General features: G+C 38.7%; 1 protein-coding gene and 2 long non-coding RNA genes across 4 annotated transcripts; 1 reads left to right on the top strand and 2 right to left on the bottom strand.

Moving 5' to 3' along the window:
* Window positions 1-5,479: 5,479 nt before the first annotated feature.
* On the top strand, window positions 5,480-6,133 carry LOC127131682 (uncharacterized). The gene has a single exon (XM_051060597.1). It carries the CDS (start codon window positions 5,480-5,482, stop codon window positions 6,131-6,133), a length of 654 nt encoding a protein of 217 aa, XP_050916554.1.
* Window positions 6,134-9,124: 2,991 nt separating this feature from the next.
* LOC127129391 (uncharacterized) lies at window positions 9,125-11,125 on the bottom strand. 2 transcript variants are annotated; one of them, XR_007806331.1, is made up of 4 exons: window positions 10,683-11,125; window positions 10,004-10,586; window positions 9,658-9,919; window positions 9,125-9,554 (listed from the first exon to the last, which is right to left on the bottom strand). It is a non-coding gene; the product is annotated as an uncharacterized LOC127129391 (long non-coding RNA). The 2 variants fall into 2 exon arrangements; XR_007806330.1 differs by having other exon boundaries at window positions 9,658-10,586.
* Window positions 11,126-16,103: 4,978 nt separating this feature from the next.
* On the bottom strand, window positions 16,104-17,152 carry LOC127128207 (uncharacterized). The gene is made up of 2 exons (XR_007805769.1): window positions 16,742-17,152; window positions 16,104-16,290 (listed from the first exon to the last, which is right to left on the bottom strand). It is a non-coding gene; the product is annotated as an uncharacterized LOC127128207 (long non-coding RNA).
* Between the last annotated feature and the right edge of the window lie 686 nt (window positions 17,153-17,838).

The raw sequence follows: 17,838 nt of genomic DNA, 5'->3' as shown, positions 1-17,838 counted from the left end.
CATACAACACAATTAATCAGAATGAAATACAGAGAGATAAAATGGAAAGAAAGAATATCTTCCAACAGTCATAGCAAAATCAGACTAGGTTAGGCTAGACTCTCTCTTGCTTGGAGCAGGCTCCCCAGCAGAGTCGTCAGTCTGTCGCACCTCAAAAAATGATAATGCGATCCCTCGCGATGGAACGCGGAAAAAATGTTGTTCGGAACAGAGTCGCCACCGAACTTTGTTTATTCCAATGAAGGAATAGGAAAATATCGAGAAAACCTTTAAGAAAATGGAATAATGGTCGTCGCAACCATATTCGGGTTCGGGAGTCGATTACGCAAGGGGAAGGTATTAGCACCCCTCACGTCCGTTGTACTCAACGGGGACCTTTTAGTCTGATTTTGCTATTTGACTATTAGTTTACTGTTATTTGCTTGCTTTGAGTGATTAGAATTGATGATAGATATGGATGAAGACCTCAGGAAGGGGAAATGGGAGGTTTTTTATTAGTGTGCTCGCGAAGATACAACAATCTCCTGCCTCCGTATCCTTATAGTGCAATAAGGAAATCAGAGCATTCGTAGTTCGGGCTACTACGAATATTTGGTGTGTTTTGTTCGATGAACGACTGCGTAGGTCGGCGTTCTAACGGCTAAACGATGGCTTGTCTACTCTTGGTGGAGGCTCTAGCACTGGTTTGTTGTGCACATTAGAAAGAATTGACAGTGTTCTTTTGAAGAGGTTTTGGTCACGCGGGGGTGACGAGTTGAATTGATGTGTTGGATGTTTGATTGGTTTCGATCGCTCGGGGGCGAGAAGTTAGTTTGATTTCTTTTGAGATGTTTTGAAGAACGACGAAAGGTTGAGCAATGTGGTGTACACCAATCGTCCAATTCTTTCGAGGAATAATAAGGTGACCGCCTTCTATTCCTTTTTCGTTCGAATTATTTTGAAAGTTTGTTTGTGGATGTTGAATACCCACGGTAGTGAGGCGTGCGCCCCCTACTTGCTTATTCAAGGAATAATAAGGCGTACGCCACTTATTCCTTTATTCAAGTTTATTTAGCGTATTTTAGTCGGAAGTCGATAATTTGTGCAATATGGCGAACGCCAATTATTCAAATAATCGAGAGAGGGTGAGGCGTACGTCTCCCCTCCTTTATCATCCGAAGTTTAAATTGTAAAAAGAAATGCCCTTAGATGTCGTACTTGATTTGCGAAAATAGTTTGAGTTTTGGATCGGTAGGTTTTGATCGAAAGATGATTTGAGCAATGTGGCGTACGCCAATTATTCAAATAATCAAGGAATGGTGAGGCGTACGCCTCCCATTCTCTATTGAAGTTTAAGTTGTTTAATTTGCGAATTTGTGTTTGATTTAAAAGATGATTTGAATTTATTCGATTGTGGTTTAATATTTGATGACGAAGATTCGAGCAATGTGGCGTACGCCAATTATTCGAATAATCAAAAGATAATGAGGCGTACGCCTCCTATCCTTTTATTATCGGAAATTTAGAATCAAATGGTTGTAGAATTTGTAGTTGATTTAGAAAATGTGATTTGAATGTGTATGATTAAGGTTTAATCGGGTGACAAGAACTCGAGCAATATGGTGTACGCCAATTATTCAAGTGCTTGAGAAATAGTGAAGCGTACGCTCCCTATATCTTTTTCATCCCAAAATTTATGTTAAAAGAGAAAAATCTTTAGAAGTTAAATGGTTTGAATTCATGTTTATGAATGAAATGAATTTTGTTTTGTGTATTATTCATCTACTCGATTAATCAATAACCAAATAGGTCTCATTGTAAGAAAGCCCAAGAGTAAGCTATGTGAGGTTGATGGCGATGCTAAAAGCGATCGACTTACAAGGGTGTTTTTAAAAACGGGCTCGATGTTTGAATCGAGAATTCTGTGATGTGCTTTTTGAAATTGGTTTGGATTGATGGTGAATTGAAATGAAATAAAATTGAATATTTAATTAACCAAGTTAATTACTTAAGATTTGATTGAATCGATTAATTAACTTAATTAAAATTAATTATCAAAATTATTTATTTAAACTCAAATAATCATGTTAATTAAAATTAATTAATAGTAATTAATTAATTAAACAAAATTCGAATTAATTGACTAATTTAATTAAAGGAAATGAAATATGTGATAATGTGCTCATAGAATCGGTTAGGGCGAAATGACAATATAATTGGTGTCATATGCGAAGTCATAACGCGGTGAAAAAATGTTCGATTAATGTATTGGAACGTTGGCGGAAGATCGGCATGAAATTGCTGAATCCGTGAATAAAACTTAAAAATGAAATGAGATATTGGTAACACAATTATTACTTACATTTTTTCAAATAATGCTCACACGTTATACCAGCATCTCCGACATCAAAATCCAGCATGAGTAATATATATCAATACTATGAAAGGAACCGAGTTTATTCTAACAACTATAATATGAACATATAATGACTCCATCCTAATAATTAATAATGGAACAAACTGAAGATTACTTATTAAAAACAAACCAAATTATATTGTGATGTTTTACTATCAGTAATAATCAAAACTTAACCAAGATAATCCACAGCATACCCAATTGATAGCCTATGTACAGAGTTCAATATTTCAAGAACCATACCCAACAGCAATAAAACAACAACGACTCAAAACCACAAGTTCAACAAAATTACACTTTAAACATACACTCAAGCAGACATTCGATCCAGACCCGCAACTCAGCATATGCACAACCAAAATTGAAATAATCATAAACACACAACCATAATCAACACACTAGTTTTAACCTACGATTTCATCAAAATTGTACATGAAATGAGAATGTGATTGTCACAACAGCACAAAAACAACAATAGGTTGGAAGAAACTTGAAGTTGTTACCAAAGCGTGAACCTTTGTTGCTACAAGTTTTTGGTGCGTTCGCCGGTATTGCCTTATCGATAGTGCTGTTTGAGTTTGTTGTTGTTGTTTGGACGTGTTAGTGACGTCGCTGCACCCTCGTTGTGGTTGTGTTGTGGGACTGCGTCACGGATACGAATCGCCGACGGCACGGTGCGGCGATGGCGATTTGTTGAGAAGATCGTGAGCAGTTTTCGCGAGGATGAAAGATACGGCGGAATGAGTTGAAGTTACGTGTTTTCGGTGGATGCGGAAGATGTGGAGAATAGGATCGAAGTGAAGTGACGAGGTCGCCGGTTACTAGGGTGTTGGCTCACGATGAAAGGGGTTGATTTTTGTCGGCGGATGTGGATCGGAGATTTAGCGGCGGCTCTCACGGTGACCACGGAGTAAGTGTGGAAGAGTAGATTTGGGGGTTGCATGTGGTTAACGGCTGAGGGTTTGAAGATGAGTTGTGGGGCGGAGGGTTTGTTGATGGTCGATGAGGAAAAGCGTGTGAGGGTTTGTGAAGGTTGTACGAGTTTGAAGAGGGTGGGTTTTCGGATAAGAAAACGGTGATTGAAGATGGAAGCGGAGGCGAAGGTGGTTGAGTTTGTGATGAAGCCGCTTTGGGTGTTGACGGCGGATTTAGGGGAAGAAGATGAAGGTGACGGTGGAGTGAGAGGATGAAGAGATTTTTGTTAGTGAGAATAGTGTGAGGTGAGTTTTGTGAGAGAATGGTCAGGAATTGTGTGTGTGGAGTGTGTGTTTGTACAGAATGGAGAGAGGAGGATGATGAATTGAGTGGAGTGAGGAATCCGTTGGGAGAGAACGTGAGTGGATTTAATGATGGACACGTGGTAGAGAGATAATAGAAAGGGACGTGCAAGCTGGCCAATCCAAGGAGAATCAAATGCTAAAATATATTATTTATTTATTTTAATACACTTATTATTCTCTTAAGGACATAAAAACATTAATAAAAAAAACTAATTAACATTTGATTTAAATAAATTTTAACTACTTTAATTAACTAATTAAACCAACAAAATAGTGATCGATTAGAAACAAAGACCGAGTATAAATTTGCTTGGGAAATTAAATCGACCATACTAAAATTGTCAGGACAAAATATACTTATTAAAAAAAATACAGTCTTTCCTCAAATTCTGAAATAATTTTGCACCGGTTAAAATCTTGAGAAGCAATTTAACCGATTTGTCTGTATTTTCAATAAATTCATTCTGACTGACATTTTAGGTATTATTCATGATAGAATGTATGTCATGCTATGCATATGATGCAAAAAATAAAAATGAGATCAATGCTATGAAATTTAAATATGCCCGGACAAAATTGGGGTATGACAGTAATATCGTTCCAATTCCGAAGAAATATGGTAAAGTCAGAATGTGTGTAGATTATCGAGACCTCAATAGATAGAGTCCAAAGGATGACTTCCCTTTGCCTCATATTGACGTTTTGGTTGACAATACAGCTCAACTTTCCGTCTTTTTCCTTCATAAATGGGTTCTCCGGGTATAATCAGATAAAGATGTTGCCATAAGATATGGAGAAGACCGTTTTCATCACACCCTGGGGAACTTGCTGCTACAAAGTAATGTCGTTCGGCCTGAAAAATACAGGGGCAACATATCAGCACGCCATGGTAACCCTCTTTCACAACATGATTCATGAAGAGATTGAGGTTTATGTGGACGACATGATTGCCAAATCCAGAACTGAAGAAGATCACTTGGTGAACCTGAGGAAATTGTTTGTCAGACTCCGAATGTTTAAACTACGCCTGAATCCAGCTAAGTGTACTTTTGGGGTCCGATCCGGTAAACTCTTGGGTTTCATAGTCAGTCAGAAAGGTATTGAGGTTGATCCCGACAAAGTTCGAGCCATCCAAGAAATGCCAGCTTCCCGAACAGAAAAAGAAGTCTGAGGTTTCCTTGGGCGACTCAATTACATCTCCAGATTCATATCACACTTAATGGCTACCTGCGAACCAATATTCAAACTGCTAAGGAAAAATTAATCGATTATGTGGAACGACGATTGCCAAGCGGCATTCGATAAAATAAAAAAGTACTTGCAAGAATCACCAATCCTGATACCACTGGTTCCTGGTAGGTCTCTTATTATGTACCTCACAATGCTTGATGAATCTATGGGTTGCATTTTGGGTCAACATGACGAAACAGGCAAGAAAGAACATGTTATTTACTATCTCAACAAGAAATTCACTGAATGTGAGACCAGATACTCACTTTTAGAGAAAACTTGTTGTGCTTTGACTTGGGTTGCTCGACGCCTGAGACAATATATAATTTGCCATACCACTTTATTGATATCCAAAATGGATCTGATAAAGTATATCTTTGAAAAGCCTGTTGTTACTGGTAGAATTTCCCGTTGGCAAATGTTGTTAAACGAGTATGATATTCAGTATGTGACCCATAAAGCAATAAAAGGGAGTGTTCTGTCTGACTACCTTGCTCACCTACCTGTCGAAGGTTATCAACCGTTGAGGTTTGACTTTCCAGACGGAGACATTATGTTTATCAGATACATCACTATGCCAGGCTTTGAAGCAGGCCCCGAGGAAGGCCCCGAACCAGGATCACAATGGACGCTCGTGTTCGACGGTGCTTCCAATGCTCGAGGCCATGGCATATGTGTTGTTATCACTTCTCCAACCGGTTTCCACCTTCCATTTACCACTAGATTGTGTTTTGACTGCACCAACAATATGGCAAAATATGAAGCATGTATCTACGGTTTAGAGGCGGAAATCGACTTAAGGATCAAGATTCTTGAGGCATACGGTGATTCAGCTCTGGTAATCAGTCAAGTAAAAGGTGATTGGGAGACTCGGGATAACAAGTTGATACCTTACAAGGAGCATATCAGAAAACGGGTACCCTACTTTGATGAAATCTCTTTTCACCATATTTCTAGGGAAGAAAATCAGTTAGCAGTTGCTCTAGCCACATTGGCATCTATGTTCAAAGTCAAATGGAAGAATGAACCATCATCCATCCATATTGACCACTTAGATGAACCAGCACATTGTCTAGCAATTGAGGCCGATCCTGATGATAAGCCTTGGTTCTATGACATAAATACATTTATGGAGAAACGGCAATATCTCGATGGTATATCCATTACCGACAAGAAGGCTCTGAGAAGACTCTCTTCTAAGTTCTTCCTAAACGGTGATGTGTTATAAAAGCGAAATTATGATTTTGTACTGCTCAGATATATGGATAGACACAAAGCTAGTACGATCATAAAATCCATACATGAAGGCTGCGAGGGTGTACATGCGAAAGGTCCTGCTATGGCCAAGAAGATCCTCCGAGCTGGGTATTATTGGACAACGATGGAGGTTGACTATTACAACTTTGTTAAAAGATGTCACAAATGTCAGATATATGGTGACAAGATCTTTGTGCCACCAACTCCATTGAATGTTTTGACTTCTCCATGGCCTTTTTATACGTGGGGCATTAATATGATTGGGATGATAGAGCATAAAGCTTCCAATGGACATTGATTTATCCTAGTCGACATCGACTAGTTCTCGAAATGGGTTGAAGATGCTTCATATGCTAATGTCACACGACAAGTGGTTACCCGGTTTATCAAGAAAGAGATAATTTGTCGCTATGGGATGCCTATCAAGATCATCACTAACAACGCCAGTAACCTCAACAACAATATGATGAAGAAGTTGTGCAAAGAATTTAAGATCGAGCACCACAAATCTTCACCATACCGACCCAAGATGAACGACACCGTAGAAGCAGCTAATAAGAATATCAAGAGAATCGTCCAAAAAATGGTCAAGACATACAAGGACTGGCATGAGATGTTACCTTTTGCTCTGCACGGTTACAGAACCTCGGTCCACATATCCATTGGGGAAACCCCATACTTGTTGGTATATGGGATGTAGGTTGTCTTACTGATTGAAGTCGAGATCCCTTCACTCAGAGTCATCATGGAGGATGACCTCAATGAAGCTGAATGGGTTCAATCACGGTATGACCAACGGAATCTAATAGAAGAAAAGCATTTGACGACCGTCTGTCATGGTCAGCTGTACCAAAGATGTCTCAAACGAGCTTTTGATAAGAAAGCTCTTCCTCGTGAGTACCGCGCAGGGGAACTCGTGCTCAAAAGGTATTCTGCTATTCACTCAGACCCGCGAGGCAAATGGACTCCCAACTATGAGGGACCTTTCGTCATCAAGAAGGCCTTCTCAGGTGGGTCTCTAATCCTCACAACAATGGATGGGGAAGACTTTCCATCGCCAGTGAATGCAGACATAGTCAAAAAATATTATGCCTAAAAAGAAATGATAAAAGCCCGCTAGATTAATATCCACAAGGTTGATCTAGGCAAAAATGGCTATCCCGATGGACCAAAAAATGAATTGTCCGTGCAAAAGTTAGGGAACAAATATAAGGTTCGCTAAGTCAAAAATCCGAAAAGGCGGCTTAGGCAAAAAGGAGCATCCCGGTGGACGAAAAGAATAAGAAATGTCCAGGCAAAAGTTAGGGATAAAGGCATTGACTATGATCCTCGAGCCCATTATGCTACAAGCTAGATATCAGATGGTCAAGGACCAATCCAATCATCATCAGCCAAAACAGAGTCTCGGAATTCATATTCTACAGTAGACTAAGGTCAATGTTGTAATCAATGGAAGAAAATATATACGAAATATTTCCCATTGCCATTTCATTTATAACTTTCAATTTTTGCAACATCCTCATCAAGGGTGTCTACATCCTTGTACACGCCATATGTACAGTTTCACATCAATAAAATTCAGTTCATTCCATCAAATATCTTTCTTCTTATGTGTTTTGTGTACAAAATAACTGATTTATCTTATTCACATAATGCTTTGAAATTTCGGGGAACAATAAAAGCTACACTAAAGAGAAACATTATGCATTACTGTTAAATCCTGATAAACTTGAAAGATGACTGGTGGCTCAAAAATGATTTTCTTGAACACCTGTGGCAAACAAACAAGCATGCATACATCGTAAAAGAAAAGCATACATCATGCACTACATATATCATATTCCCCACCGTGATACCCCACATAAACATCAAAAGTCGATGACAACTCCAACTACCTCTTCAAGCAAAAATTTAGATACGTCGGTATTTAATCCTCTTCCACCTCGAATACCTGAAAAGCTTCCGCAATTCCTGTATTTAGGTTCAAGAAGATTAAATAGGGGCAGCTGTTGTCCCCAAAATTTTCGCTCCTTTTTTCCCAATTTTTTATCCAATCATCTGACTTAGGGATCACTTGCATACATTCATAATTAATTCATATGTATCATTCATTCCATTAGGGGTCATTATATATTCAAATTCTTGGCTTGTGCAGCTAGGGCTTGCAAAGTGTGATTTGGATTTTATTAAAGCATAGGGGAAGTAAGACCCTGATTTCTTGATGGTGGAGGTATGGATTCAATAAGGGGTTGCCCAAGCAATCCTCAAGGGTCTTCAAAACCCTAATTCTTGATGATATGACAAGGGGATCCTTTGAAGCTTCAATAGGCCTTGTCTTGGCCATCAAAACCCTAATGAAGGCTCATACATTGGAAGACTTGTTGTTGAAGCATATGGTTTTGTTCAAAGGACTTGCTTGAGGGGTAGGCCTCATGGAAACCCTAATCAATGAGAGAATGGTCTTGATGGACTATATGGCTTGACTTTCAATTTGGTGACATCCAAAACCCTAATTCCATCCACCTTTCACCCACTGACTGGTTGGTACCACCTTGATATTTGTCTTGGCTCAAGTCCCATGGATTCCATACCTTGCCCATTCCTTTGTCATCCCATTTGATCACCTCTAACACAAGGTCTACTCCTGGTTCATTCTCACCTGGTCACTAGTCTTAAACCCAATCCATCTTAGCCAATTCTTGGTTGTCTATTCCATGGATGGTTTTGTCTCCCCCAACTACCAAAGCCCATTTGTGTCATAATCCAAGAGATATTTGTCCTTTGATTCATAGTTAAGCCTTAACCTTGTTTCATTAGGTAGTAGCCTTGTTCATTTTACAAGTCATGACCAAGTTCATTATAATTCAAGCACATACAAATACAAAATCCATTGTACAATGAAAGCAACTTGAGAACCATTTAACATCCAAATGTCCATATATGAACCATCACATTGACCATTACATGAAAAATTACAAGCCTTGGCAACTTTTGACCAAATGTTGACTTTGGTCAACAATTGACTTTTTGGTCAACTTTGATCAAAGTCAACCCAAATCCCTAATGTCCTAAATTCACCCATAATCATCCATTAAATGTCCATTTACAAGAAGAAGAAAAAATAATTATAACCAATTGTTGACTTGGATGGATAGTTGACTTTTTGGTCAACTTTGACCGAAGTCAACTCACCCATTTTTTGACCATATAAAACCTACTCTAGCCTTTTGCCTTGATTCTTCATCCAATTTCCATGTTGGTTGTGTTTCCCTTTTGTTTCTTCATTTCCAAGTAAGATGTCTCATTTTCAACTTCATGTGTACCATGCCTTGCCTTGGTCTTTTGGCTTGTCAAACCTTGTTTTTGGCTTGCCAAACCAAGTCCTCATTTCCCTAATATAATGTAATTTGGAACCAATGAATCCATAATCCAAACATTTATCATTGCTTAATCGAAATGCAACATGCCAAGATACAAAGAAAAGCATAGACTCACCACATGGTAACCTGTTGTGCATCAGTTATTGCCCTGCCTTACTGCAGTAGACATGTTTAACAATCCTGCAGCATACCATGACTAGCTGCAAGCATATGCCTACATCATCTTAAACCTTGGACTAGCATGCATTGATCAACAATAACAAGTCCACTTTAGTCCATCAACAAACAGCAACAACACTTCAAATTCAACCACAATCCATAACAGCAAATGTTTCATCCACTTCTATTTGGCTATGATATGTCAACACGATCCATACCTACAATAGGCCATATCATCTATAAGCAACCCTTCACCATAGCCATTACAAACATTAAGAAGAAGCAGTACCCCAGCCCCTCACCTCAAGCTGCAACATCTACAACCATTCAACAATCCTGCAAGAAACCATAACAAGCAAGTATCAGTCCACTCAATGCAGTGCAAAACCAGAGTAGCAAACACAACAAACTACAGCAGAATCAATAGCAGACATGCATCACATTACATCATTAAACCAGCTAATGTGCAAGCTTCATATAGCAGGCCTGTTATGATCCTGCAGTAAACCATATTGCCATGCCAAACGGACCACATCCTGACCAAGCCACCACATGGGACTTCAACCTAGCAGCATTTCACAAGCCAATGTTGCACATAACAACATCCTGCAGCTCATATTCATTTTAACCAACTCAACAACCTTATCACAACCAGGAAGGAACCTTCAGAATCAGTTACAATATTGGCCTCATGTTCCAAATGAGTGCATAACTTAATCTAAAAAGATCTTATAACACCCAACAAAACTGAAAATTACAAATGAAGTAAAACTTACCCCAGGTTCAGTAGGTCATCAACCTAAGTCCACATGGTTTCAATTCAAACACCATCTGCAATGACCAGTCATGAGCATTCACTTGGCACTACCTGCTCCCATATTTTCCCTACAACAATGATACCATAACAACATAACAGATGAGCAAAACACACAACACACAAACATTCACATGCCAACCAATACAATGCTAACATACACCTACCTCACAAACCAATAAATGGCTAAAAGAACATGACTCACTTCAGTGCACATCAACTATTCCAAGCATTCATCAAATATCAGCTAGGGTGTCCAACCAAATTGGGGCAAGAATTGCAACAGAGGAATAAGACCAAGCAAGCATCAACTCGAAGCAAACTCAAACCTGCTGTAAGCTTCAGGCCAGACTTGCAGGATTCTTGTGCCTCACAAGCCAAACCATGACCAGACTGCACCATTAGAAGGTTGACCTCATATCTAACTTACCATGATGCACCTGAAACCTAGAAGTTGGCTCCATCACTTGGGCTCAGTGAATTTCCTGCTATGCTAATGCAGTAGGAGAGAAATTATAGTCAATACTTGGAACCTCCACTTCATAAGGTAGCAAGCCATTGCAACTAATACCAACGCATGGTTAGGACTATCCTGCAAAACCATGAACTGTCACCTGTAGCAGTAGGAATGCATCAACATAACATGTTACTAACTGGACAAACTAAGCTTGAGCTAACAATTGCATCTAAAAGAAGGGATCAAACTATTAATCAAACCTTTGCAAGTTGGTTCCCTTTAGCTAACTGCTATGGCTTTTCAGAATGAGAACATTGAGAATCCCAAACTCATTGCAATAGGGTCATGGTAGGGAATATCATAACAGAGACTATGCAAGACATCCACCATATGCCTACCTCATTTTGCAGCCTATGGATATGACCCTGATGCATAACACAAACCCATCACCATGCAGAGTTGATAACATACATGACAGGAAAGGCAAAATAACATCAAAGCATAACATGAGGACATCCACATAGTAATTAAATAATCCATGCACATGACATTGGCAACAGCTCTGTTTAGATCCCATGGCAAGTAAGAGCAATGATGAAATAATGCAAGGTTTCATAACATACTTTCATGAAGTGTTAAACTGAGTAGATCATTTCCATTGACAATAAAAAACCCTAATAGAATAAAATAACATCAAGTAATGTTAACCATTGGCAAAACGTAATACTTCCCAAACTAAGTCACAAAGTTCCAATTCACTAACCAAGCTAACAAAGAGAAAAATCTACACAGAAAGTCATCATTCATGATGGAGTTCTTTTCCATTTAAGTGATAACCTGCATTAGCCAATCAACATGAACAAAACTTGTTCACTCACTCATTCACCAACTAACATAACCAACTAACTGAGTCAAACATAACTAACTGATTTAATTGCTAACTCAGTGAGCCAATACTAACTAACTTCAAGCCTCCTCTAATAGAACCCAAACCTGATTCCAAGCCTAAAAAAAATCCAAACCTCATCCCTATTTAAACAGGTTCATCACCATTATATTATCACTTTGGCATCACCTTCAAACTCACTCTCACTCTGCGAAATTTCTCCCTCACCGATCAATCACTCAAAGATCTTTTCCTTCTAATCCATTGAAGTTTCACATTGAAGCTTCAAATTACTTGAGCTAGACCTCATCATTCACTGTTCATCATTCCCAATTTCCAGAAGAAAGAAGAAGAAGAAGAAAGGAAGAAGAGAATAGGATGAATCGTGAAGAAGAAATCAGAAACTCACCTGACAATTTTTTGGTCTCCTTCTCCGGTAACTCAATCTATAATCTTTTCTTTTTCATGCTTTCAAGTCACCAGAGTGTAGAATTTAGGGAAAGGATTTCAAGCCTCATGGTGGTAGATGCCAATTCACCTTAGGTTCCATTTAATTTGTGCACAATGATTTAGGGTTCTTCCACGAAATCCTTCAATTCGGCTTAGACAGAAACGATCTCACAAAATCACCCCCAAATCCATCTCCAGTGCAACCTTGCGCATCTGATGGTGATCTAAAATTCAGTTTAGGGCACCAGCGTCGCCGGCAGCAGCCGCCGGCACGGTGGTCTGTGGCGGACATTTGGTGGATTGAACGTAAGAGGGAAGAAGTAGCGCGCGCGTTTGGATTTAGTTCAAACTTTTTGACTTAGACAAGTCAAAATGGAACTGTGGGTTCACCCATTATTGGGCTTGGTGTTCTCCAGGCCCACTAAAATTTGTTTTACACACCACATTTCTTATACACCCCCCTGGGAACCATGAGTCATATGGTAATGGGCTTAACAAAAGCCCATACTGTGTTTTAGCTATTCCACTATGTTTTTAGGCGCACCCCCCTGTAACCAATAATCCTGCACTTGGGCTTGGCTTAAAGCCCACATAACAAATTCAGCTTCTCACCCCTTTCCTTGATTCACACCTCCTGGCCCAAATTCAATTTTATTTTATTTTTTAATTGATTTTTAATTTTGTAATTAGCTTAATTAGACTAGATTAGGTTAATTAGAATAAAATTGGTAATAGGAAATTAAATTCTTGATTTTAGAACATTAGGTTTTAATTAGGTTTAATTAGAAATAATTGAATTTTTTATTAAATTTAGGATAGAGTGCAATTTCCACACATTAGGTTAAAATCAATCTTTAGGATTTAATAAATTTTTAGGCCATAGTTAGAATGTGATTTGTGCTAATAGTTGGACATATTTTATAAATGACAATTTTGCCCTTTAGAGGGAATTTTAGGCATTTTATCCTTTTAATAACATGATCCATTAGGGCTAGAACTTGACATTAAGATTTAATCATTTCCTAACAATTGTAGATTCCCTTAGGACTTGTACATATACTTTTGATCAAGATTTTGACTAATATGCACATGTTCCCTTAGGATTTTTAACATAGGTTTTTAATCAACTATAATCAACTAATGCATGATCCCTTAGGATAGTTTCTAACAATTACTAACCATCAGATTATGATTAACCTAATTCCCATTCAAATCAAACCCATGATTAAATCGGTCAAAATCAATTTTGATCGATTAAATCCTTTGAACTTGTATAATCCCACAGTCTAAATTGAGTGACCAAAAGACCCTTGGTCACTTAATAAGACTTTTCTTCTAAGCTGCGGAGCTCAAGGCCTCAAGTCAAGATCTTCAATCAAGGTGTCCTCAGTCATACCAAGCAGCGGATTATACAAATGCTTAAAAGGTGGAAACTACAAGAGTTTGTTAAATCAAAGTTAAAATTAGGTGGCACGAGCCTTAAGCAATAGAGAAGGAGTAGGACTGGAGTATTCCTACCCCCATTCTGAGTATATTTGGGTATGGGACGTATGACCCAACACTCATCATGTTCACCTCTACTCATAGACTTTAGCATAATTCTAATCATATGATTGACAAGTCTCTCTCTCTTCACAAAGCAATACAACAAGCAAGGACTACATCAATAACTTATCAATCATGAATTAAGTTGTACGATACGAGTCTTAAGTAATAGAGAAGGAGTGGTACTAGAGTATTCCTACCCCCATTCTGAGTATCTTTGGGTACGGAACGTATGACCCAACGCTCATCGTATTCGCCTCTATTTATAGACTTTAGTGCAATTCGAATCGAACGATTGATAAGGTCTTCATCAACACAGGAAACAACTACAAAGACTCTTCTCTCTCCACTTGAAAGTTAAGACGAGAGTTACATGCTATGAGCTTTAAGTAGTAAAGAAGGAATGAGACTGAAGCTTTCCTACACTCATTTAGGATATCTTTGGGTGTGAGACGTTTGGCTCGTTGCTTATTGTATCCACTTTTACTCATAGACTTTAGTGTGATTCTTATCAAGTAACTATCAAGTATATTCCACTCTTTCTATTCAATAATTCAAACACATTCTTTGGCCTCCAATAATTCTTGTTTTCATCCCTAGTGGGTTGAACTACGAAAGCTTTGATTTCCTCATTGCATAATGAGGGTACATAGGTAGGAGAATTCAGATTCTTCGTGAGCTATCTTATTTATCGATCTATCTTATTTATCAATCTACCTTATCTATTGTTACCCTATCTATCCAATCAATCATTCTCCATCATACCATCTTTTTGAGATCAATCATACTTCTCCTTGGACTCCTTGTTTATCCTTTTAGGACGTCCTAACGGAAGTCCACCTCATCAATCGAGAGTTGTTTGGGTTACAACCTCAAACACTTAATTCAGTCTTTCTTTTTGGTTTTACCCTATAGTGGCGGCCTGCTGGTCCACGTATTGGTAAATGCCTACCTTGCTCTTTGATTAAGAGTCTATCTCCTTCGTGGATCCAAGATATTATCCTTCGTTGATCTCAAACTGTTTCTTTCCCCAGCAAGTGATATCATTCCATTATACTGCAATCATTCCTTGAATTGGTGTTTGTCTTGTGAGCCCCCGTTGCTTAGACAAATGTCTCTCTCTTTCTATTCTTGTGGTTCTGAACTACGATTGCTCTGACTTTCTTATTGCACGATGGGAATACGTAGGCACGAGGATGTGAATCCTTGGTGAGCATACTCCTAAATATTCCTCCTTCGCCTTAGGGAACCATCCATATCCCTCACTATTCATCACTTACCTTCGATCATAAATCGTTCACCCGGTGACATATTATTCCTATGACATCGAAACACATTTTCTTTGGGATTCCATACATACCCTTTTTGGACGTATATCGAATAGTCCGCCTTTCTACCTAGAGTTGTTTGGGATACAACCTCAAACATTTAATTCCTTCTTTTTTGGCTAAACACCCTATAGTGGCGGCCTGCTGGTCCACATAGCGGTTAGAGCTATTTCCTTCCAAGGTATGAATCTCATTTCTCTTATGGATTCCAATACACTTTCACCTTTGGATTTCAAACAATACTTCTCTGGTCACTTATCACCAGATACTTTATTCTGGGACTTCGGTCACTTCATTCCATTCATTTCCATGAGATGTTTGGGCTACAACCACAAACACTTAATTTCTTCCTTTTCGATTTTACTCTATAGTGGCGGCCTGCTGGTCCACGTATTGGTAATAACCACCTTACTCTTGGGTTCATCATTTCACCCTTGTTGGAGTTCAAATCATACAATTCTTTGGTTCAGACCATACCTTGATCACACTTCTTTTCATCTCCCACCACAAGTTCCTTGAACTACGAAGCTCTGAATTCCTCATTGCACGAGGATACATAGGCATGAGGGCCCCGATCCTCACCAAGCACTTTATCTATTTCTTTTCCTTTTCCCATTCTTTTGCGAGTAATCTTTAGATAACACCTATTCAAGCAAGAACAATCAAAACGGTTCCCATGGAGTACCATGGATATTTGGGGTGCTAATATCTTCCCCTTGCAGAACAGACTTCCTTACCCAGTATATCTTTTCCCCCAAAGTTTTAATTTCAATTAATTTCAATTAATTTTGAAATTTGGATTAATATTGAAGTTAAACTCTTTTTTTTAATGGGTTTTGGCCCGTTAAATCCATAAGCCCGTTGGATTATCCAAAAAAAAAATGAATTGGTTTTCTTTTTTTTTTATTATAGTCAAGGCCCATTAAGGATGAAATTTGTTTTGTTATAGGAAAAGTGAAATGAAACAAAGAAAACTGCAGCTAAACGAAAACCAAAGAAAACCATGCGTTGTACGCACAACTAAATGACGGAACAAAATTGTCGTACGCGAGCTTAACGCATATCAAACGACAGCCGCAAACGCAAGTCCATTAGGCAGCCAAACTCACCTGCAAAACCAAAAACGACTCAATACATCATTAACGAAAAAACTTCACAACTGACTGTAACGATTTCCTAACTAAAATAACAAACTTCAATTCACAACGTTAGAAACGTATAACAACTTCTTCACAATGGGAGTTAGCGGAGGTAACAGATTTAACGGACTGGAAGTGTATATAAGCTGACTGCACCCTTCAATAGGGTCACTTTTTTAGATTTCCAGAATTTCACAACCGTAAATCTCCAGCTCCACGAACCTCAAGAAAACCTCATAACAATTCTTCACACGACACTCACATTCACTCTCGAAGCCTCTCATAATTCACAACAACCATACAATAACTCGTCTCGATTCGGTATACGCAAAAAAGAAAAAGAAGAAGATAGACCAACAAAGCAAGAAGAAGAAGAAGAAGAAGGAGAAGGGAAAACCCGAGATCAAGAGGAGATTCTTACCTGTTGATCATCAGACTAATCCGGTGAGTTCCTCGTTCTTTTTCTTTGATTTTGCACGCCCTCGTGTATACGGGTTTGAACGGAAGCTACGAATTGTGGTTCGATCCGTTGATTGGAACACCAAGGCATCTCGCGAGAGGAAGCGTGGATCGTGAAGAACTTTTACTTCTGAATCGCCGAACCAGAATCAGAGCTGAAGGAATCGTTAGTTCTTTCGTTGGATTTTCTTAGGATGATACCATCACGGCCGGTGCTATGTTCTGTGTTTCACGAATTCCAGGCGACGAGAGGTTGGAATGTCGGTGTTCCATCGGAATAGGATGCGGCGGCGGAGTCCATTTTCGTTTGTAGTATTGGATGTTTGGGTTTGCAGGATGCTGAAATCCTATTGTGCGCTTTTGGAAATGGCATTGATGGGCCTAGGTATGGCAAGGCCCATCCCCACTTTTTACCCAAACATGTTTCCTTCAATCCACACCGCTAAGCCTGCTTCCCACACCCCCGTAGCAATTGGATTTTTGTCCTGTTGCAAGAGTCCTGGGCTTAGGGCCCATTCGGGGTACCACACCGCTAAGTCTTCTTCCTGCACCCCTCTTTTTTTCTTTTTTCATGGGCCTGAGTTAGCTTTCTATTGGGTTTGGTTGCTTATAGGGCCTGAATCCAATTAGTACATAGGAACCAACTTAAGTTTGGTCATTTTTTACTAAGCTTTGTCAAGACTTAACTAGATTAACTAGGATTTAATTCTAGGTTAGGAAATCTAGTTCCATAGTTTAATTAGGATTTTTAAGTGTAATTAGGATTTAGAGTAATTAGTAGAATTGTTAATTAGATTAGAAATTAGAACTTAATTAGGATTTTTGGATTTACTAGATTTTGTGGGAATATTAAAATTGGTATTGTTTTGGAATTTGAGTTGAACCAAAGTTGTTTAAGATTTAGAGATAAACCTTAATTGGACTTTCATGCGTAGAAATTAAATACTTTGTAAAAAGACTATTTTAGCCTTTTAGGGTTTATTTTGGTTTTTGACCATGAGTGCATGCTCCTTTAGGGTTAGGATCTAACATAGAATTTGTTATCAACTTTGACTAATT

Source organism: Lathyrus oleraceus, chromosome 3 (assembly GCF_024323335.1).
Source record: "Lathyrus oleraceus cultivar Zhongwan6 chromosome 3, CAAS_Psat_ZW6_1.0, whole genome shotgun sequence".
In the NCBI taxonomy this organism is placed as follows: domain Eukaryota; kingdom Viridiplantae; phylum Streptophyta; class Magnoliopsida; order Fabales; family Fabaceae; genus Lathyrus; species Lathyrus oleraceus.
Note: the sequence above shows the minus strand (reverse complement) of the source record. Positions and strands in the feature narration are given on the sequence as shown.